This window comes from Mustela putorius, unplaced genomic scaffold, assembly GCF_011764305.1.
Source record: "Mustela putorius furo isolate JIRA1106 unplaced genomic scaffold, ASM1176430v1.1 tig00003913_pilon_pilon_pilon, whole genome shotgun sequence".
Lineage (NCBI taxonomy): Eukaryota > Metazoa > Chordata > Mammalia > Carnivora > Mustelidae > Mustela > Mustela putorius.
Window position 1 is genome coordinate 7,893,733 of NW_025422060.1, and position 22,698 is coordinate 7,916,430.

At 41.1% G+C, this 22,698-nt stretch overlaps 1 protein-coding gene across 5 annotated transcripts in view; it reads left to right on the plus strand.

Annotated features, from left to right (window-relative positions):
* The window catches only part of CAMK1D (calcium/calmodulin dependent protein kinase ID), a 430,562-nt gene that overhangs the window by 250,120 nt on the left and 157,744 nt on the right, over positions 1 to 22,698 (plus strand). For 4 of the 5 annotated variants that reach the window (XM_004774892.3, XM_013047016.2, XM_013047015.2 and 1 more), the window contains one exon: positions 13,968 to 14,042. In XM_004774892.3, coding sequence (XP_004774949.1) covers positions 13,968 to 14,042 — 75 coding nt within the window. Of the gene's footprint in view, positions 1 to 3,671; positions 3,778 to 13,967; positions 14,043 to 22,698 lie in introns of those variants that run through there. The other variant, XM_013047017.2, reaches the window with a different exon arrangement.

Consider the following 22,698-nt stretch of genomic DNA (forward strand, 5'->3'; position numbering starts at 1 on the left):
CCCCAGTCTCATGTTGAAACATCTAGAAAATACAGATTTCCCTTTGACAAAAGGTTCCCAAAAATCAGGAGAAAGAAATGACAACATTCCCTTAAATGTCTTAGTGTTAGTGATTGAGAAATATCAGAAACCAATGTTACAGTTAACTGGGTGATTTGCTTGTTTTTTGTATTCTTTTCCCAAGAGTGCTAACAATGTGTTGGCCAAGTAGACTTGAACCTTTATCCTCAGGACACCTTGCCTTTAAATTAGACCCATTGTGAAGTAAATGTATTCAGCCCAGAAAATCTGAAATGGACACGAAGACTGTGGTATGAGCATCTCCCAGATATGTAGTGGGCAATTCTTGTGTAGCACGCCAAGGTTTTTATTGCTAACTCAGTAATTTGCCATTGGGTCTCAAATTTTGCATCCGAATCTCTTGGGAGGCTTACAAAATCCTGATCCATGTCCTAGGTCTCTGGGGGTGGACCTGGGTGTCAGTATGTTTTCAAACTTCTCAGGTAATTTGAACATACAGCCGATTTTGAGACCCAATGTAACTTCTCCTGGCTGCTAATAGGAGTAGGAAAGAAGCATAAAGTCAATCCTTTTAACCTAACCTACCTTTCTTTCTTTCTTTCTTTCCAGTCAGGTATCCAGCTTTTGAGCGTCTTTGGTGTGTAAGACTTTAGGAAGGCCAGGATTCCTAATTCTATTCATTCATTTATTCATTCTTCAGAACATTTATGGAATGCTAGTATATGCCAAGCACTGGGCTTTGCACACTAATTTGGATGGACCTAACTTATTTCTCTTTTGGATTAAAGGCCACCAGACCTCAGCCAGGTCTTCTGGAGCTATTCTAGACACAAGCAAATTAGTTGGCCATTTCTTTCTTGCTCTGTGGCATTGTAGAGGCTGGCTATGGAAGCAGGGAAAGGAGGTCTTCTCCATGGAAGTGGCTTCCTATCTCGAGACATTCGATTCCAGGTCTAACTGACAAGCTTAACCCATGCAGAAAAGGCTGTTGAAGCATGTGTTGTCATCCACGCTTCTGAGCTGCTAACACTCTCCTAGAGAATCCCGAATATTGGTTTAAATTCAAGCTTTGGGGGCCCCTACATACTTCAGTACACTCTGCCTCATTGTAATTTTAAATTCATTGATTGTTAGAGAGGACCTCAGAGAGGATCCCGTTTGACAAGCTAACTTCTAGATGAGAAAGCTGAGACCCTGGAAAGTGACATGACCAGTGTTGCATCCCCTAGGGACAGAGCCACCCTCCCAGACAGGGTGCCATTACAGATTCCCACCCTGCCAGGTGTCAGGGAATGCTGGCCGGGCCCCCCTACCCTGTGTATTCTACATTGTGCTAAGGCCTCCTAAGATGCATTTTTTAAAAAAACATCATCAGCTGCACACAAGGGTTTTAATTGTTGTTTGTTTATCTGTCTGTTTGTTTGTTTTTAAGAATTCAAAGCAAAACTTAGTTCACAATGAGACTTATCACATGTGGTACTTACTCTTTAACAAGAACAACAACAACAAAACTGCCTTGCATGCTTAAGATGTAGTTGATTTCCTTACTAGTCTTTGCTCCTTAGTCTCCCATTGATTACAGCACCATCTGCTGGCAGCAAATGGAGATGATTTGAAGCTTTGGATTTTGGTCTTTACTGACGGGGCCTGTATTCTTTTCTATTTTCTTTTCTTGGTTTTTTTTTTTTTTTAATGATTTATTTATTTATTTTATTCGAGAGAGAGAGAGAGAGAGAGAGAGAGCGAGCGTGCACACGAGTGTGGGGGATGAGCAGAGGGAGAAAATCCCTGGTAGACTCCGAGGTGAATGTGGAGCCCGACGCTGGGCTCCATCCCAGGACCCCAACATCATGACCTGAGCCAAAACTGAGGATCCGCCACTCAGCCAACTGAGCCATTCAGGTGTCCCGACCTATATTCTTAATAGGCAACATCTCTCTCTGTATATAGTATATGTACTTGTGTATATATATCATATTTTACCTCTAAGCAGGCGTGTGTTTCTATTGATAGATAATGAGACCACATACTTTAATATTCATTTAACAGATGAGGAAATCAAGTTGGAAAGTATCTTGACCTGTCTAAAATCCTGCAGTTAGATGTTTCAGAACTGAAACCCAACCCATTCTCTTGATTTCTTGAGTGTTAGACTAATTCATATCTATTTCTTTGTGTCCAGCATTCTGGATATATTTTGGTGCACCAGGTGTTAATGATTTTGATCAACAACTTTTTAAAAAGCACCTCTTTGTAAAAATCTGGCAGTAGAGCAGTATGGCAACCCTTTCTCTGCTTGGGTTCCTTGAGAGGAGCGAGCCCTAATGCCCTAAGGCATTCGTGCTGTATACTGAGCTAGCTTTCTGTGCTATGCAACTGGCATGGTCCCTTCCTTGGGAGAACTGAGAAAATAGTTACTTGAATCATTTTTCTCTGTTTTTTTTTGGGGGGGGGTTCAGATGAAGAACTCCATTTCAGAAAAACTGCAAGGTGAAAATCCTCCTCCCACCAGCACACTTTTTGAGGTATTAATTACTGGTTCAACATGTATCCTTCCAGACTTTCTTTCTCTGCATATAAAACCATCTAAATATGTGCACGCATGCACATGCGAATGGATGGATACAATGGAGTGCAACAACTAAGTGACAAAAGAACCGGGTTGGCCCAGAAGAGAGGGGATCCGTCCTATAAGAGGTGACCAATAGAAAAGGGTTCTCAGGGGATGATCAGAGTCTCGGAGGATGTGTGATTTGGTGAGAAGATACGAGACGGGTGAGCATACCTATGTGGTCAGAGAAGAAGGTGTGAACAGGTGTGCGAGAGCTGCCTGGGGGCCAGGAAAGTTTTGATACGGGGCAATGGCTGAAGATGGGAGGGGCAGGTGAGGACCAAGCAATGGGGACCTTCAAGTCATGTCAAGTCATTTGGAATTTATCGTGGCCTGCGAGGAGCTTTGGAAGGATTTCAAGCCAAGAAGTTTGATCACTTCTGTTTTGTGGACTGATGGCTCAGGAGACAGCATGCAAGAGCAAGGGAGGGAGGGAGAACAATTACGTAGTTATAAACTAGGAGTGATCATCTATAAAATAGGAATAATAATGCCAACTTCATGGAGTTGTTGTGAGAAGGAAATGAGGTAACATCTGTGAATGTGCCTGTTAAGTTATAAAAAGGAAAGGTATTATTTTTTAATACCATCTGGCAAATATTTCAACTATACCACTTTCCCTTGTGACTGACTGGATCCTGATTTTCTCAGCATTATTTCCTGTACCACTTAAAACTGGGGGAGGGGTGGAGATCATCTGACCCAGGAAAGGAGGAAATGGTTTGCTTTATTTCCCAAACGCAGTGTTTGCTTAGACAAACAAGAGTGTTTGCCAAGACATCAGAATATATGAATGTTTTTGAGGCAATTTGCCATGCCAGAGAACCATAGCATCTTTTTTTGTGAATAACAATTAAATTTTCCAGACGGTTAAGAACAATGTGGCAGATAGTGAAAGAGCTAGTCCTTTGCCGTCTTTGTCTGAAAGAGGGGATTGGATTTCACCTGAGCAGTGCCTTTTCCTGACTGGTCAATTAACGGGGAAGTGTTGAGAGAGGAGGGCAGGAAGTCAGTCCCAGCTCATTGATGTGATGTCTGTCTCCAGTCCTTGCAGGGAGATCAGGTCCTCCCACCTTCCCCTCTGTAGTCATGGGTCATCACCTTGTCTCCTGTTCATCTCTTATCCTCCAGTTTCATCTAAATAGGTAAGCGACATTTCCAATGACCACACAAAGGAAAGATGTTTTGTTTCCTTTTCCTTCTTCTGATAATTCTCGTAATACTCATAATCTCCACAATCTCCCCCTCCAGATCAATGAGCCATGATAGGCTGAGAGAAAGTGAAATATGCTGAACGCCCCTTTCTTTCCTCTTCCGTTGTTTTTTTTCTAACATTCCTTGTTTTACGTGGAGTTCAGAATTTGGGGATCCTTGAACTGTGGAGAATTAACTGGAGGGAGAAACGGCATGGCTGTTTCAAAGAGGCATGTGTGTTCAATAGAGTGCCTGTTCTCTGGGTCCTGATGTTCCCTCCAGCTTGGGGGCTTTGGAACAGGGGCCGACTTGTGTGTTTGGTACGATTTGTTGCATGAATTAACTTTAAAATGTTTTTCTGGCTCTTTCTGGGGATTTCTTGCTTGGCTGTCAGTTACCGTGCACACTGGCGTCTGCATCAGTGCCATATATGCTATGTTCCCGTTCAGCCTCTCTCTCTCCTTCCCCTCTCCTCCAGCCTGAGCCCACTTTCCTCTATTCAGCTCATCCGTCTTTCATTGGGAATTATGGAGACTTTAGCATAGATTCCTGTGTAAACCATCTACCTTCTGTACACAGATGTATCAGCTGAAGTTTACTTTGGTTTTTGTAGATGGTAAGTGATAAAAATTAAGAGAAGTTATTTTCATCATCTAAAGTTGTTTTTAGTGACATTGTTCCTTTGAAATATGAACATTTTAGAGAGTTCCGTTGCTTGGGGATAAACATTCCTTATGCATGAAGGTCCTCTTGGCCATATTTTAGAAAGACTGAATGCTGAACTACAGGATTTAGCTATATAAGCTATGCAAGGTTAATGGCACCTTGGTTTTCCATTTGCTTGTAGCTGACATCCCTGCCTCTTCTCTCTGTCCATTTCATTCTTCCTTTTGATGACACTGGCAGATTCCAGCTGATGAAAGGCCCTTTCTTTCTTTTTAAAAAATATTTATGTATTTATTAGAGAGAGACAGAGAGAATACAAGCATGTGAGTTGGGGGAGGGGCAGAGGAAGAGAATCTTTAAGCAGATTCCCTACTGGGTGCAGAGCCCAACGGGGCTTCATCCCACGACCCATGAGATCGTGACTTGAACCAAAACCAAGGGTCAGTCACTCAATGACTGGGACATCCAGGCGCCCCTAGGCCCTTTCTAACTGTGATGTCTGGGCTCCTAACTACTCCTTCTGCTTCTGAATATCTCTTCCTCTGGTTCACTTTGACCCACTGGGATTTCATCTGTCGGAATATTTATAACAAAGTATCTTGAGAACTTCCACTAGATTTCAGGATAGTTCAAATCTCTGCACTCCCAGACATAGATATTATATCGTTAGCTGTGAAATTTAACACCCTGACTTTTGGAGTCATGATTTCATACAAATAACTGAATTTATGTGCACTCCTCTATATTCTCATTATAACCCAGTTAACAGAAAGTAATAGTATAAATACTTTAACATGGGCTTGGGAGTTAGATTCTTAGCAATTCTAATTCCCAGTTGTGTGACCTTGGAATACATACTTCGTGTCTTAGAGTCTTACTTTTCCTCTTTTATAAGTGGGAGGAATAATAGACTGAACTAAGTTTTTCCATTTAACTCTCTTCTGTGTAGGGAAAACCCCAGTTCTTCCCTATTGTGTGTTTCCTCCCTATGCATCTTCTTTTTTTACTTACACAGAACACTGCAGAAATCCACTCCTGGCCGCTAAGTATGTGTGGGTTCCCCCCTGTCCCCATCAAGCAATTCTTGGACACCATCCGGGTGTCCTACAGTTTAACTCAGTTCTACCCCATCTTCCAGAGGTAGAGTGAGATCCCACAGGCTAAGGGCTCAGTCCCTCAGCGCTGCCTCCAGCACACCAACACACTTGAGATGCCAGTTGCAAGCCCAGGTTGTCATTTGTGTTTCTGACCAACCAGCTTGAGAGTGGAGGTTTCAATGACTTCCTCCTCAAGTTCGATTAATTTGCTAAAGTGGTTCACAGAACTCAGAGAGCAGTTTACCAGTTTATTAAGGGATATGGGAAAGGACACAGATGAACAGCCAGATGAAGAGATACACAGGGTAAGGTCTGGGAGTAGCCCAAGCATAGAACCTTCTGTCTTTATGGGTTTGGGGGTGTCACCCTCCTGGTATGGCTATGTTTGCCCACCTGGAAGCTCTCTGAACCCTGTACTTTGGAGGTATCATGAAAGTTTCGTCATGTAGGTACTATGGATCACTAAATGTTTTTAAGCCCTTCTCCCCTCTCCAGAAAAGTGGGGGTCAGGATGAAAATTCTAATCATGACTTGGGTTTTCCAGTGACCAGCCCTCACCAAGGACCCATCCAGGAACCCACTCAGATAGTTTCATTAGAACAAATAATAGGCACTCTTATCACCCAGAAATTTATAAGTTTTAGAAACCCTGTGTCAGGGATGGGGTCAAAGACCAAATATTAGAACAAGAGATGCTTCTAGTGTTCTTATCACTTAGGAAATTACAAGGATTTCAGGAGCTCTGCCAGTAACCAGGGGCAGAGACCAATATATATTTTCTATTATCTCATGGAGAGCTGCTTCATAGGATTGAAAAATAATGAAAACAACATAACAACATAATGAAAAATACTTAGTATGGTCTTGATACATACAGGCACATCTCATTTTTCATGGAGCCCAACACAGGGCTTGAACTCACAACTCTGGGTCAGGAGTGACATACTCAATGGACTAAGCCACCATGGTGTCCCAAGGCATACCTCATTTTATTACTTTTTCAATCATTGTGTTTTCTGTTTGTTTCTTGTTAACAAAATTGAAGGCTTATGGCAACTGTGTATTGAGAAAGTCTACCAGTATAATTTTTTCCAACAGCATTTGCTCACTTCATGTCTCTGTGTCATATTTTGGTAATTCTGCAGTATTTCGATCTTTTTCATTATTATTTTATTTGTTATAGTGATCTGTGATCAGTACTCTTTGTTGTTACTATTGTAATTGTTTCGGCACCACAAATCACACCAAACAAGATGGCAAACTTCATCATTGTGTGTGTTCTGATAGCTATGCTCTTGACTTGCCCTTCCCCCACCTCTCTCCTTCTCCTTGGGCCTTCCTATCCCATGAGACACAGTAGTATAGAAGTTAGGTCAATTAATAATCATAGAATGGCCTCTAAGCTTTCAAATGAAAAGAAGAATCACACATGTCTCACTGTAAATCAAAAGCTAGAAATGATTAAACTCAGTCAGGAAGTGAAGCCAGAAGCCAAGATAGTCTGAAAGCTAGGTCTCTTGGGCCAAACAATTAGGCAAGTTGCAAATGGAAAGTAAAAGTTCCCGAATGAAATTAAAGGTGCTACTCCAATGAACACGTAACTGCTAAGAAAGCAAAAGAGACTAATTGTTGATGTGGGGAGAGGTTTAGTGGTTTGGATAGAAGAATAAGAATAAGCCAGCCAAGCCAGCCACAACATTCCTTTAAGCCAAAGCCTCATGCAGAGCAGGGTCCTGACTCTCTTCATTTCTGGGAAGGCTGAGAGAGGTGAGGAACCTGCAGAAGAAAAGTCTGAGGTTAGTAAAGGTTGTGTCGTGACACTTAATGAGAGAGGTCATCTCCATAACATCAAAGCACAAGGGGAAGCCACAAGAGCAGGTGTAGAAGCCACAGCAATTCTCCAGAAGATCCCACTGAGATAATTAATGAAGGAGGTTATACTACACAATAGATTTTCAATGGGGATGAAGTAGCCTTCTATTGGAAGAAGATACCATCTAGGACAGTCATAGCTAGAGAGGACAAATCAGTGCCCAGCTTCAAAGCTTCAAAGGACAGGCTAACTCTCTTGTTAGGGGCCAGTGCAACTCGTGACTTTAGCATGAAGCCAGCACTCCCTTACCATTCCGAAAATCTAGAGCCTTTAAGAAGTATCCTGAATCTACTCTGTGTTCTTTCGGTGGAACAACAAAGCCTGGATGACAGCATATTTGTTTATAACATGGTGTATGAAATATTTTAATCCTGCTCTTACGACCTGCCCAAAGGATTCCTTTCAAAATGTGACTGCCCATTGACTATGCTCCTGGTCACCCCAGAGCTCTGACGGTGATGTCCGATGAGATGAATGGTGTTTTCATGCTTGTTAATGTAACATCCTTCCTGCAGTCCTGGGATCAAGGAGTCATTTTGATTTTGAAGTCTTGTTATTTAAGAAAACATTTTTTAAGGCTATAGCTGCCATAAATAGTGATTCCTCTGATGGATTTGGACAAAGTAAATGGGAAACCTTCTGGAAAGGATTCACCATTCTAAATGCCATGAAGAACATTCCTGATTGTGGGAAGAGGTCGAAGTATCAACATGAACAGGAGTTTGGCAGAAGTGATTTTAACTGTCTTGAGTAATTTTGAGGGGCTCAAGATATTGGTGGAAGAGGTCCCTGCAGATATGGTGGAAATAGCAAGAGAACCAGAATCTGAAGTGAAGCCTGAAGATGTGCCTGAATCACATCAATTTTAAGATAAAATTTTCACGGATGAGGATTTGCTTCTTATGGGTGAGCAGTTTGTTCCTTGAGTTGGAATCGACTCCTAGTGAACATGCTGTGAGGATTATTGAATGACGACAAAGGATTGAGAATATTCTATGAACCTAGTTGGTAAAGCAACAGCAACAGCAACAGCAAAGTTTGAGAAGACTGATTCCACTTTCAAAAGAAGTTCTGCCCTGGGTAAAATGCTATCAAACAGCTTCACATGCTACGGAGAAATTGTCCATGAAAGGAAGAGTCAATCACAGCAAACTTCTTTGTTGTTTTATTTTAAGAAATTACTACAGTGAACCCAGCCTTCAGTAAACTCCACCCTGATCAGTCAGCAGCCATTAATATTGAGTTGAGACCCTGGACCAGCAAAAAGTTTATGACTTGCTGAAAGCTCAGACTATCGTTAGCATTTTTTAGCAATCATGTGTTTTTTAAGTAAACTCTAGGCCCAACATGTGGCTTGAACTCACCACCCTAAGGTAAAATTTGCACGCTTTACTGACTGAGCCAGCCAGGCACCCCAGCAATAAAGTATATATTTTTTAAACTAATGTATGTACATTGTTTTTTTAGACATAATGCTATTGCATACTTACTGAATTGCAATATAGTATCAACTTAACTTTTATGTGTATTGGGAAACCAAAAAAATTCATTTGACTTTTTTTGTTGTGATATTCACTATGTCATGGCGGTCTGGAACTGAACCAGCAATGTGTCTGTGGTGTGCCTATCGTTAACATTCAGTAAATGGTACATATAAAATAGTAATCTAAATAGGGCCTCCAGAAATTGTAATATTAATTCGTCCCTAGAGTTCAATGTCTCACACCCCTGAAGACTAAGGAAATTGCATTTATCACAAAAGAGTCACAGTTGAAATGCTTGAGAAAAGAATATAAGAGATGTTGGCAAATTTTCCAAACATAAAACAGGTAGGGTGTGAGATGTATAGATCAGGAAGTTTGACTTCATTGCGTAACACAATTCTGGAACTGTAAATTAAGCAGATGGTTTGTGATCCTTTAGTAAAGACTGTAGTGGTTGCTAGGAGCCACCATGGGTTTACTAAGAACAAATCTTCCCAAACGTTCCATTTCCCTTTTAAATAGTATTATGTAGTGTGTAAAACTGAGGAGTGCCATTTCAGCAAGGAATCTAATTGTCTCCTTATGGATAAGACGGTAAAATATGGGCTCGATGATGGTCCTGCTGGGTTCACAGCTTGAAAGTAGTGGAAGCCAGCTGACTCGTGTCGTGGTTATCTTGATGGGGGTCTCTGGTATAACACCAGGGGGCAGCTCTGATGAGTAACCTTCCCATTTCAGACTTGAGGAATTTGGATGAAGACATATGGGTTGAGGGGCACTCAGGTGCCTCAGTCAGTTAAGTCTCCGACTCTTGATTTTAGCTCAAGTAATGATCTCAAGGTTGTGAGGTCTAGTTCTATATCAAGCTCTGCTGGATGTGGAGCCTGCTTTAAGACTCTTTCTCTCCCTCCCTCTCTGCCCTTCCCCACTCACACATGCGCATTCTCCTGCTCGCTCTCTCTCAAAAAAAAAAAAAAAAAAAAGACATATGGGATGGATGTATACCAACAAAATATGTAAAGGGCCCAAAGTTGGGAGAGACAGTAAATATAATAGATGGGAGAATAAAAATTCAAAATAGTCTTAATCATCTGAAGCACCACATGGAACCCCAGAAAATTGAATTTAGTGAAGCTAAAGGTGAAGACTTGAAGCTCAAAAGGTCAAGACTGAATAAGAAAGGAGATCTTTTTCAGTAGAAGTTCAGGTAAAACTGATCTGGTCATTTAATTGACCCAACACTTGATATCCATCCATCCATCCATCCATCCATCCATCCATCCATCCCTTCATTCAACAAATGTGTGTTGCACTTTTCTTGGCATCAGGGGAATGGTAGTGAACAAAAGAGTTAAAAATCCCCACCTCCATGGAACTTACATTCTTGAGATACCAACAGTTGAGCAACTGCTTTTAAAATAAAATGAACCTAATATTAGGCTTTATTTGCAAAAGTATAACATCAGTTCACGATGGTGAATAGTTCACCTCTCTTATTTAATACCCTATTCTTGGTGCTATAATTTACACCAGGATCACTGCTCTCAGTTCTGGACCAATGAGTGGCAACAGTGGAATGAGCGGAATAGAAACCCCAGTGGAGGAGGACTGGTCGACCAGAAGGAGCAAACGCTAAGCTGACGCTGTATCCCTCCAGTGTTTGCGGGAGTAGGAGAAGAGGCTGTCAGCGTGTTATCAGTCACTCCCAGGAGTCACCACTCATTACAAGGAGGCTGATTCCTGGTACATATGCGAAAGGCTGGCTTTGGCTGGGTGGTATCCTTGCTGTAGCTGGAAGGCCACCTGTGTGAGCTCCACGAGGGCTGACCTAGCGCTCTTGGGACTCCTGGTGCAGTGCCTGGTACGCGGGGAGTGCCCAGACGTGTGTGGGGGGATGTTCTTCTGACGCTTGTGGAGACAACCTAGGTGCCCTGTGCTAAAACTTGAAACTCAGTTTTTGTATATCTTAAAAGAGTGTGAGGGTGGAATAATGTACCTAGGAACAGCTGTTGGGGGCCAGAATGTTTTCTTCTATGGCGTTTTAACATCCACAAGTTAAGTTAAACCACTTTTCTTAAGACACATTGCAGAGGCCATGTGAGGATTTCTCTGTGGTTTCTGCACTCTGCTTGTTCAGGCATCATTCATCCAGCACGATGCCCATCATATTCTGAGACCTTTGCTTGTACTTCTGGCTCATCGTGGGTCTTGTTTTTTTCTGAACTTCACAGCAATGCTACAGGAGTTTAGCATTTAATATTTTCCTAAATTCTGCGTGGGTCTCTCCATCTTTGGAAGGCAAAATCTTATTTTGTATGTTTCTAGTATTCTTCCAGAAACAGAGCTGAAACTCAGTAAATGATATTTGAATGACTGCTTGATTTATTAGTTGAGGGGGAGAGTCAGAAGCAGTATCTTTCCAGCCATTGCAAGGACTCATGTAAGAATGGCAGGTTAAGTAGACTTTAATTTTTCTATCCCTTGCATCCAAAGAAGGGATTATGTTCCTCATTTATTAGAGTCTCCTACTTTGGTGGGGCAAGTGCTTTGCACAGAAATGATTTGTATATAGTTGAATCTGTGTTAATGGCTGTACTCCAGGGCTGGAATAACCTTCTTGGCTCAACCTCTGGGGGTGGGCGGGGGGGAAGGTAGGTACAAATCTCAAAGCTCAGTCTAGAGGCCATTGACTGTGATTCATGTACCCAGCATGGCCAGATTTAGCACATGAAAGTGCGGGGTGCTCAGACTCGTTTGAATGTCAGAGAAATTCCCTGCAATATTCAGGATGTACTTACACTGAGAAAAGTATTTGTTTATCTAGAATTAAACATAACTAGGTGCCCTGCATTGTAACTGGCAACCCTTCAAGTAAACCCCACTCTTTCTTATCACCCCATAAGTCTAAGCTTTTCGTGAACCCCCAAATTAACCTCACTGAAAGAAAATGTTTGTGCCCCTGGGAATGATACTAAGTGAAAATTTTTAAAAATTAAAAAACTGGGAATTTCCATATGCTCTATACTTTTTGTGGTCATAATTCTTTCAGGATATCCAATAATGATCATTCCAGAAACATCTAGGATCTCAGCAGTCCTAACTTAATTTGTCATGGTTTCCTTGGTAGCATAGTTTACTTGGTTCCTCTGATATACTATTATTATATTATCTGTATAATATTATTATGGAAATTATTTATATAGTTTGGATATTGTTTTGCTCAGGTAGCAAAGTAACCACAACTAACAAGTAAATATTAGGCTGTAGCTCTGTGGACAGGAGTCAGATGAAAAGTGAATTTCATGTCATCTGTCATCTCTGCTCCTACGAACTCCCGCTAATCAGAACACCTCTGACTAATCAGAGCTGTAGAAATCAGAATAAAACACTGCCGCCCTCAGTTACATCTTTTGTTCGCTTTTCTCATTAGCTAGGAGGGAAGATCATATTCTGATTCGTTCCACCTTATAAACTTCTGTTTGAGGGAAAGACAGCTCACACTTTGAAAAATTGCCTCCATTTCCCCCTAAGTAAATAATGATTCTTTTTTTTCTTTTAAAGATTTTATTTATTTATTTGACAGAGAGAGATCACAAGTAGAGAGGCAGGCAGAGAGAGAGGGGGAAGCAGGCTCCCGGCTGAGCAGAGAGAACCCGATGCTGGGCTCCATCCCAAAACCCTGAGACCATGACCGAGCAGAGGCTTCAACCCACTGAGCCACCCAGGTGCCCCAATGATTCTTGCTCTTGAGTAGGGACAGCCTTTAAATATCATTCATTCATTGAGCCAATATTTATTAAGCAGATGGATGCTAGGAATGAGGGGAAATGAAATAAGACATAGTCCCTGCTTTCCAGGCATGGGGGAGGGGGCAAGGGAATCTGCATATGAAATGCTTGCTTTTGTATGGTTCAGCAGTTATGTCCATGAGAGGCTGGTGGTAAGAGTTCATTAGCTCCTAGAGTAATGAAATGATTCTTCTTGCAAATGCTTTAAAATAAATAGTGTGCCTTATATTCTGAACAAAAGCTACTCTTAATGGCTAATTCCCAGGGCCTGGTGTTAGGCTGTTTCCCTCTTTCTTAGCTCTGGAGTCAGGACTTTGCCACTTGACTCAGACCAGAAGTATCAGCATCCCCTGGGAACTTGTTAGAAATACAAATGCTCAGGCCTGCCCCAGCCCGCACTGGATCCAAATGGGGAGGGCAGCCCAGAATCCATGTCAACGTGCATGAACACTGAAGCTTAAAAAGCAGGGGTTGACTACCGGATTGTGACTACCAGATTGTGCATAGAGATCATCTCAGGATCTTACTGAACCAGCTCCTGGGCTCTGTCCCCCAGGGATTCTGGATCTGTTTGACCAGGGTAGGGCCTGAGAATCTGCATTTCTAACAAGCTCCCAGGAGGTGCTGGTGCTGTGTCTGGGAACCACACTTTGATTGGAATCAGTCTAGTTGGCTTGGGGTCTTGGGTTGACCTTTGGCGGTGGTGGTAACTAGAACCCCGATGAGGGGGGTCAGTCTGGTCTTCCTCTGCCTGGACTGGAGTCATGGACGTGACAAGGAAGCTATTCCCTGGAAGGGACAGTCTGCAAGGGGGCTGGGCTTGGTGAGCACATGGTGACCTTGCCTGTTCACTGGGAGGGCCACTGTGGTACTCCAAAGGAGGGAGCGATGACATTGTCCATGGGGCTCAGCAGTTGAGTTGGGCCCTGAAAGGTCTAAGAGGATTTTTACCGAGTTGGCCCATGGCTGGGATCCACCTGAATGAATGCAGGGACAACAGCTAACCTGGGGATGCCATGGGAGGAAGTATGGCACCTCAGGAAGAGCCGGAGAGCCATGTTGGGACATAGGTCTAGAAGGCAATTTGGGGACAAGCTTGTGCAGAGTCTCAAAGGTCATCTTAAGGAGTTTGGATTCTGTCTTAGAACTTTCTGCTCTAAGGGCATTTTAAAGAAGTTTTCATGCCTCATTATACTCACTCTTCTGTTTGTGTGTGCTTTTTTTCTCTTTCAGGATTAAGCATGAAAACATTGTCGCCCTGGAGGACATTTACGAAAGCCCCAATCACTTGTACTTGGTCATGCAGCTGTAAGTACCCCCTTTGCCTGAGGAGTGTGGAGGGGGTCTGGGGGGTGGGGATCGAAAACTCAAAGAAGAGGGTGCCGGCTGGTGAAGGAAGCTGAGGTAGCAGGCCAGGTGAGCGGTGGGAGTGGGAGCAGTGACCCGGGAGATGCGGTTGCCCTTCCCGTTGGCGGGCCAGCCACGGGAGTCTGTGGGCCTCGTCGGGTCTGTTTCTGTAGCTGCTGCTCTGGACCAATGATCGCTCGTCCCCACCATAGAGCTCCCTGCTGCCACTGCAGGGCACCTCCCCTCGGAGGTCTCTTTCGCTTTTTCACGCTCGAGCTCCAAATGTTGCTTCCTGAAAACACTTCCATGGGCCCACTGCGAGGGACACAGCCTTCCCGTCTCTAGGAGAAACACCCACCTTGTCTTCATTTCGAGGGATGCTGGGGGAGGGCAGCAGATGGTGGCTGTGGGCTCTGTCCTTCCAGCTGCTCTGTCGGCACAGAAACGCACATGGCACTGAACTAGAACTCGTGCCAGGCGTGAGACAAGTCTAGTTGGGTCAGACCATGACACCGTCTCCCCCAGCAGATGACTTCTGCATTCCAGTAACACCAAAGGTTACCAGAAGAGGGAGGAAATAAGCTGAATATTCAGGTGGAACCTTGACCCGAACATGTAAGACACATGTAAATGTAACACATAAACTGGTAAATGAAACGAGCCTGCCCTCCCCACTAGTAGGTTTTTGTTTTTGCTTTTCATGAGCTTTTTTGTAGGACATTATAGAATATTTTTGTACAAACATTTTAAAAAAGTATCCAGACTAGAAGCATGTGGATGATTTTTCTCTGTCAAGTGACCATCCTAGGTAGTGACGAATGTAGGAAAATGTTGGGGTTCAAAGACAACAGCCAAGAAGGAATTCTGGAGATGTCTTCAGGGCAGAGATGTGGTTTTATTAAAGCACTGGATAGGACCCCTGGGCAGACCCAGAGCTGCCTGGGTTGTGATAGGTGACCCATTATATACTTTTAAGCTGGGAGGAGGGGTTAGGGACCTCACAAGCCTCCAGGTTATTTTGGAAACAAGGGTTCCAGGACCCTGATGGGGCTGGCTATTGTTAGAAAAAGCTCGTTTATGACTGTTTAGTAGAAACTCAGTCATGAGACTCTTCAGATGTATATTGGGGTCTCATAGGCTTGGAGAATGATTGCTAACATGTACCTTGGTCGGGAGATGGTAGACACAAGGAAGTTTCCAAAGGAATTTTTATATGTTAAAGTAGACTTCCAGGATTCTGGGGGGTCGGGCTAAGATTACCTCTTGGCCTAAGCAAAATATTAAGATTCAGGCAGCCGAGTTCCTTGAGGAAGGTCACTCCCTGTTCTAAGGACACGTCAGTGGGCTAGAAGTAGTAAGGAAGTATAATATTTTTTTTCTTTTGCCTTCGTTTCCCACATCAGTGACCAGTTTTATAGCTTTGGGTGTCAGTGTCACCCGTAAGACTGATGGTTTAAGAAGATTAGACTGCTGGTTCTCATTGATTACCTAAATGCCATCTTTCCTGATTTCTTGCTATACTGTTTAATAATTTGTCACACTCTGGTTCCTCCTGAGAGCAGTAGTTCTCCCTAAAATTTGGGATGCTCCCTAGAAGCTCACATGACTTTGTTTTATACAGTGTTAAAAAAACAAAATTCAACCAAGTAAATATGAAGATCTAGTTGGCTTTATTAAATGATTCACGAGTTGGGCGGGCCTCCCATCTAGCAAACAGAGAGCTCTGCAGAGCTAACAAGAAAGAAAGGTTTTTAAAGGCAAAGAGAGAAAATTGAAAAAGGGGGAAAAAAGCAATTTATTAGCAAGAAATGCATTGTTTAGTCAGGGTTGCCCTCCTAAAGGGAAAAGAAGGGGTTTATAGGTAAATTTCCTCATATTGACCAGGAAATTCTATATTGACTGATTAAAAATTATATTCCTGGGGGATTGAAACTGCCATTAGGTTATTTATTAAGTCTTGGTTTATTGACTTGGGGCCTTAATCTAGGTGGTGCTATTTAACAATAGAGTCTCCTCTCAAAGAAGCAGCTGAACCACTTTCTCAGCAAATGCTGACTTCCCTGTAGGAACAATATGACATTTTAATGACAAGAAAAAGCCCCACGGAATGTCAGTAGAATATTTAAATATGTGTTTTTATTGGTGATGTAAAAAAAAAAAAGCATTAGTATTGGAATTCAGGCTGTCCGTATTCACTTGCTTTAAGTTCTCTGTTTATGGATGTGTCGCTAAATAAGTCAGTTGAAATCACCCCCGTTACGTAAATCTCAGCTCTTGCCTCCTACGAGCTGGGTGAATTTGGGCACGTAACTAGGCCTCTCTGAGTATCAGTTTCCTTAATGGAAAGAAAGAATAATATTGACATCTTCATCATCATAATATTTACATTAGAAGGTTATAGTGAGTTCTGAATGGGAAAAATGTATAAAAAATAAAAATGCATTCAAACTGAAGAGTGCCATAAATAGCAGGTTCTCAATACAGACTGTTTCTTTATGGACATCTGTCTCATTTCATTAGTGTCTCTGCAGATGGTCTTTCGTTTTGTGAGATGAAGTTCAAGTAGATTTAAATTCTAACTTTCTAAGCAACTTGATTGTGTCCTTACCAGAAGCAGTTTATATAAAGTAAGGTCAGCATGAGAACATAAAAGTGTCCGGAATGGAATGAACCTGGGGACAAAGTCTGGAAGTCTTCTTGGGGCACAGCTGTCCCCATCCCTTTCCTGAGTTTTTCTATCAGAGATTTATTTCTTTTTCACAGTTATCCTGAAATGTCCTCACATTCGCTCAGAATTTGTAATAATCCAGAGGAGTTGGGCTAGAATTAACTCTTGGGTTACCATATGAGGTTTGTGAGGCAAGTTAGTTACAGAATCCAGATCTAGAGGCAAGGAACTTTTAAAATGTTTAAGGAGAACATGATTTACATGTACCCTTGAGAAGTTTAGGGGCACTATTTACACAAACATTGGATTTGCTAATTTCCAGCTGTTAACTTGTGTATAAATTCTTTCTCCATTAGTTCTCATTCCTTTTTTTTTTTAAATCAGCTTTGTCGAGGTATAATTTACATCCAATTAAATGCCCCTATTTGAAGTGAACAGTTCAGTGATGAATGTGAGAGCGAATCATACTGGCCAAATCACCACCATGATCAAAACCAGAAAATTTCCATCACCCCAGAGATCCCTTTTGTCCTTTGATGTGCTCCCTTCCTTACCCCTGACCCTGGAGGCAACTACTCAGAGGCATTAGAGATGATTTTGCATTTTCTAAAATATGATGTAAATGGAATTATACAGTGGTACACTTCATGTCTCTGGCTTATTTCACTCATCATATTTCCTGACGTTAATTTGTGCGATGGTACAATCAGTAGTTCATTCTTTTTCACTGCTGAGTAGTATTCCATTGTTACAACTAGTCCACATTTTATCCATGTGCTGTTGCTGGACATTTGGATTATTTCCAGTTCGGGGGCCATTATGAACAAAGCTGCTATGAACATTCATGGAGAGCCTTGCTGTGGATGAAGAGCTTGGAGCAGAATGAGTGGGCCATGGAGTAGGGATTAGGTTGAACTTTCTAAGAAACTGTTAGTTTTCCGAAGTGGTTTTACCATTTTACGTTTTTGTCTACAGTGTATGTAAGTTCTTCTTACTGTACATTCCTATCAACACCAGACTTGTGTTTTCAATTTTACCCATTTTAATGGGTATATACTTGTATCTCACAGTAGTTTTAATTTGCATTTCCCTGCTGATAATTGATGGTCATTACCTTTTTATATCCTGATGGGCTTTTGGCATATCTTTGGTAAAGTGTCTCTTCAGATCTTTTGCTCGCTTTTTATTGGATTGTTTATCATCATATTATTGGGTCATTAGTGTTCTTTATTCTATGTTTTGTCAGATACATGTAATATGAATTTTTCTCCCATTGCTTTTTTTGTTTTCTTCATAGAGCTTTAAAAAAAAAAAAAAAAAACTAGCTTTCCTGAAATGTAATCCACATGCCATACAATTCATGCAGTTAAAGTGTACAGTTCAGTGGTTTTTGTTTTAGTCATGGGGTTGAACAGCGATCACACAATCTAATTTTAGAACACTTTATGTTCTAAAAGAGGACAACCGAAAGAGATCCATACCCATCAGCAGTGACTCGCAGTTCTTCCCTCCCCGCCCTCTTACTTTCTGTTCCCATGCATTTGTCTGTTCTCCATCATATGATGTGTGGTCTTTGGTGACTGTCTTCTTTCATGTGGCTCAGTGTTTTCAGGATTTACCCATGTTGTAGCATGTGTTGATACTGCATTCCTTCTTAGGGCCAAATAATACCCCATTATATGGATATATCCCATTTTACTTATCCATTCATTGGTTGATGGACATTTAGGTAGTTTTTACTTTTCAGCTATTAATGATAAGAATGTTAGACATTTCCATGTGCAAAGTTTTGTGTGACCATATGTTTTCATTTCCTTTGGGTGTATACCGAGGAGTGGAACAGTTGGGTCAAAGGGTAACTCGATGTTGAACATTTTGAGGAACTTCTGATCTGTGTTCCAAAGAGGCTGCCCCATTTTACGATCTCAGGAGCAGTATATCAGGATCACAGTGTCTCCACACCCTCTCCAGGACTCGTTTATTATTTGTCTTTCTGTTGATAGCCATTCTTGTGGGTGTGAAGCGATGTCTCATCTCAGTTTTGACTTACCTTTCCTTGTTGACTAATGTACATCATCTTTTCACATGCTTATTGGACACTTGTGTATCTGTTCAAAGAAATATCTATTCAAATACCTTATGCATTTGTAAATTGGGTTGTTTGCCTTTTTTTTTTTTTTGAGCTGTAAGACTTCTATATATATTCTAGTATAAGTCCCTTCTTAGAGATACATTAGAATATTTTCTCTTTTTCTGTGGGTTGTCCTTTTACTTTCTCAGTGGTGTTCTCAAAGTTTTTAATCTTGATGTAGATCAGCTCATTTTTTCTTTTGTCACTTATGCTTTTGGTGTCATACCCAAGAAACCAACACCTAATTCTTCATGGCACCTTTTGAATAAGAAAAGTTTTAGTGATGATAAAGTTCAACTCCTCACTTTGTTTATTTTCTCTTATGGTTTGTGCTTTTAAAGTCCTGTATGAGAAGTCTTTGCCTACTCTAAGTTTGCAAATGTTCTTTTCTTCTAGAAGTTGTGTAGTTTTAGTTTTTCCATTTAGGTCTATTGTGAGATAAACTTTAAGTTAATTTTAATATATGGTATGAGATAAGGATGACATTCTTGTATTTTTCCATTGGGTTATCCAATATTCAGCACCATTCCTTAGAAAGACTTTTCTTTTCTCAATTCCTTGCCTTAGTACCTGTGTCAAAAACCAGTTGACCATATAAGGCTGATTTAATTTCTGAACTCATTCTGTTCCGTTACTCTATATATCTGTCTTTTGTCAATACCATACCATCTCATGTACTGTAGCTTTCTCAATAGGTCTTGAATCAGGTATCATAATCCTCTAACTTTGTTATTATTTTCTTTAAATTGCTTTGGGTATTCTAGGGGTGCCTGGGTGGCTTAGGCAGTTAAGCATCTGACTTGATTTCAGCTCAGGTCATGATTTCAGGGTCATGGGATAGAGCCCCAGGCTCAGTGCTCAGTGGGGAGTCTGCTTCTCTTTCTCTGTGTCTTTCTCTGAAATCAATAAATCTTTTTAAAAAAATTGCTTTGGGTATTCTAGATTGTTTGCATTTTCATATGAACGTCAGAATCAGTTTATCTATCTATCTGGCAGAAAGGCTTCTGGGAATTTGTTTAGGATTGCATTGGATCTGTGTATTAGTTTGCAGCCAACTGACAACTTTAAAAAAATCAAACATTTCAACCCATAAACATGGTCAAACCCTTATTTACTTAGATCTCTCATTTTTTTAAAACGTTCTATAGTTTCAGGGTGTAAGTCTTCTATTTCTTTGTTTAATGTATTCTGTCTTTTTTTAACTGACTTGATCTGATTGATTTTGTTTCTAAGTCCTTGGGGAGTGTCTAGAATGCAACATTTGGGGGGGCCTTATTTCACAACATTTGTGCTGGGGAGGTTTTTGGTTTCCTAGGAAACATCATCTTGGGCACTGATGCTTAGATGGAACAGGAGATACTCAACACCCTAATTTTATTACTTAGCTAATTGCTATTTCAATTCTGAGTACTGTAGCATATTTGTTCCTTTGCTGCTACGGCAGAAGACACTTCATTGTTTATGGTGTCTATATTTATGATTTTATTTGGGTTTTTGGAAAATGATCTTCTTTTCTAGAACACTAATTTTTGGACCATTCTTCTTTAGATAGTATGAGGTCAGGATGACATTGAGATAAATTACAGATAAAAAGTCCGTTTGTTTACATTTTATTCCTCACTTGACTTTGGTTATGGAATATCAGCATATTTAGAGATGATAAAGGACACCCCTCAATCCCTCCCCTCTGATGTCTATACCAGCGTAGGATGTAAGATATACTTCAGGCTGGTATAATTGAAAGGATAGAGCAGAATGACTAATTTTTTCCTAAAAAATATTATATTCTCTATTGAGTTATGTCATATTTAAAGTAAGACTTAAATTTCTATATATGGGTCACTCCTGAATTTCTATCATCAGCCTGGACTCTTCCCCTGAAACCATGCATGTATATCTAACTTTCTGCTCAAGAGTCCCACTTGGCTGTGTAATAAGCATCACTCACTTACCAGATCCAAAATAAACTCCTGAATTTTACACAAAATCTGCTTCTCCTGCTGTTTAGCTCATCTTAGCAAATGGCAACTCTCTTATAAGTCACTCAGGCCAAAAGCCATAGTCAGCCTTGACTCATCTTTAGCATTTCTGTCCCACAATCCTTAACCATGGACAAATCCCATGGTCCCTGCTTAGGACCATTGACAATCTAACCACTGTCCTGTCACCTCCACAGCTACCACCCTGATTGAAGCCACCATCGTCTGTAAAACTTAGCTCTCTCCCCACAACCTTTACCACTGCACTATTCTTTCTTAGCAGATCAGCCAGACTTTGGAAACTCCCATTTGCTCCCCATCTCAGGGTAAAAGACCATGTCCTTAGAACAACCTTCAGGGCACTGTGTGTCCTGCACCCCAGGTCACCCCTCTGACCTCATCTTCCCCTTCCCTCTTGTGACCTCCTTCACCTGCAGCCATGTTGGCCTCCTTGCTGGTCCTCAAAGATGTGAAGCCTGCACCACGTGGGCCTTTGTCCTTGTGTACTCTTTGTGTGGAATGCTTTCCCTTTGAGAACTTCATCCTTGCCTGGAATGAGGGAAATAATCAAAGTTTTGCCAGGAAGCACCTTCTCATTGAGATTTCCCCCAGATCCCCTGTATGAGATAGCTACCCCCACCACCTCTCACCATGCTCACACTCATTCCCTGTCCCCCTCCCCAACTTGATCTTTCTCTATAGCACTTGTCACCCTCGAAAACTTCTCTCATCTTTTTGTTCTCTGCTAGAACAGTGCTTGCATGGTATGGTAGGCATTTAATACGTATTTGTAATGGAACAAATATATATTATATTATATATATAACATAATATAATTATATTAATGAAATATAATTACATGTAAAAAGGGATAATGATTAACATGTATTCACTCATTTAATCCTTACAAAAAACTTAGGAGACACTTAAAAAATATTTTATTTATTTATTTGAGAGAGCGAGAGAGTGAGAGAGAGAGAGAGCACATGTGAGGAGGGGCAGAAGGAAAGGGAGAAGCAGACTCCTTGCTGAGCAGGGAGCCCAATGCAGGGCTCCATCCCAGGGCCCTGGGTTCATGAGTTGAACTGAAGGCACTTATCCAACTGTGTCCCCCAGACCTCCCAGGAGCCACTTTTATCCCAAATTTACAAGAAGGAGTTGAGCAGAGAGATTGGATCTTTTACTCAAGCCAGCAAGTGACCTAGAAAATGCACTTAGCCAACATAATACCATCCACTGCTGATATTTTCTAGGAAAAATATCTTGTAGTTAATACTAATGTGAATAGTTTTGGTTTACTAGGAAAAAATTATTATTTATGATTCAAGAAGTATTTTAAAACCAGAGATAACTAGAAAGTACCCTGTATTTTGTTATGGTTTGCGAGGGGAAGAAGTTTACTAAATAATATCACAGGAAATCATTAAACTAATCTCAACATACACAGCAAGGATCATGTTTCTTTCTTAAATAATTTTGTTGATTAATGAAGGAATAGATGAGCATGTTTTACCCAATATTATATGTGTCATTATGTATATTCCACATAAGATACAAATATTTCTAATATTTTATTTCATGATAGTATTAAAGAATCTAGAATTTACTTGCTGAGTTTGAAACACTAATAATTCAATACACTTTCTATAAAAAATTTTAGATTCATAGCGTAGTCTAAGACATGGAAATGTATGTAGCTTCAAGAGAAAAATATGGTTAATCTACTCCATTGGAGTCTGTGTGAGGCTGTTTGTACCATTCCCTGTTTGTGGGGGTTGCCAGTGTTAGCTTCATGTGGATATTGTATTCATAATTCATACAGTGTGTTCCCAGAAACAC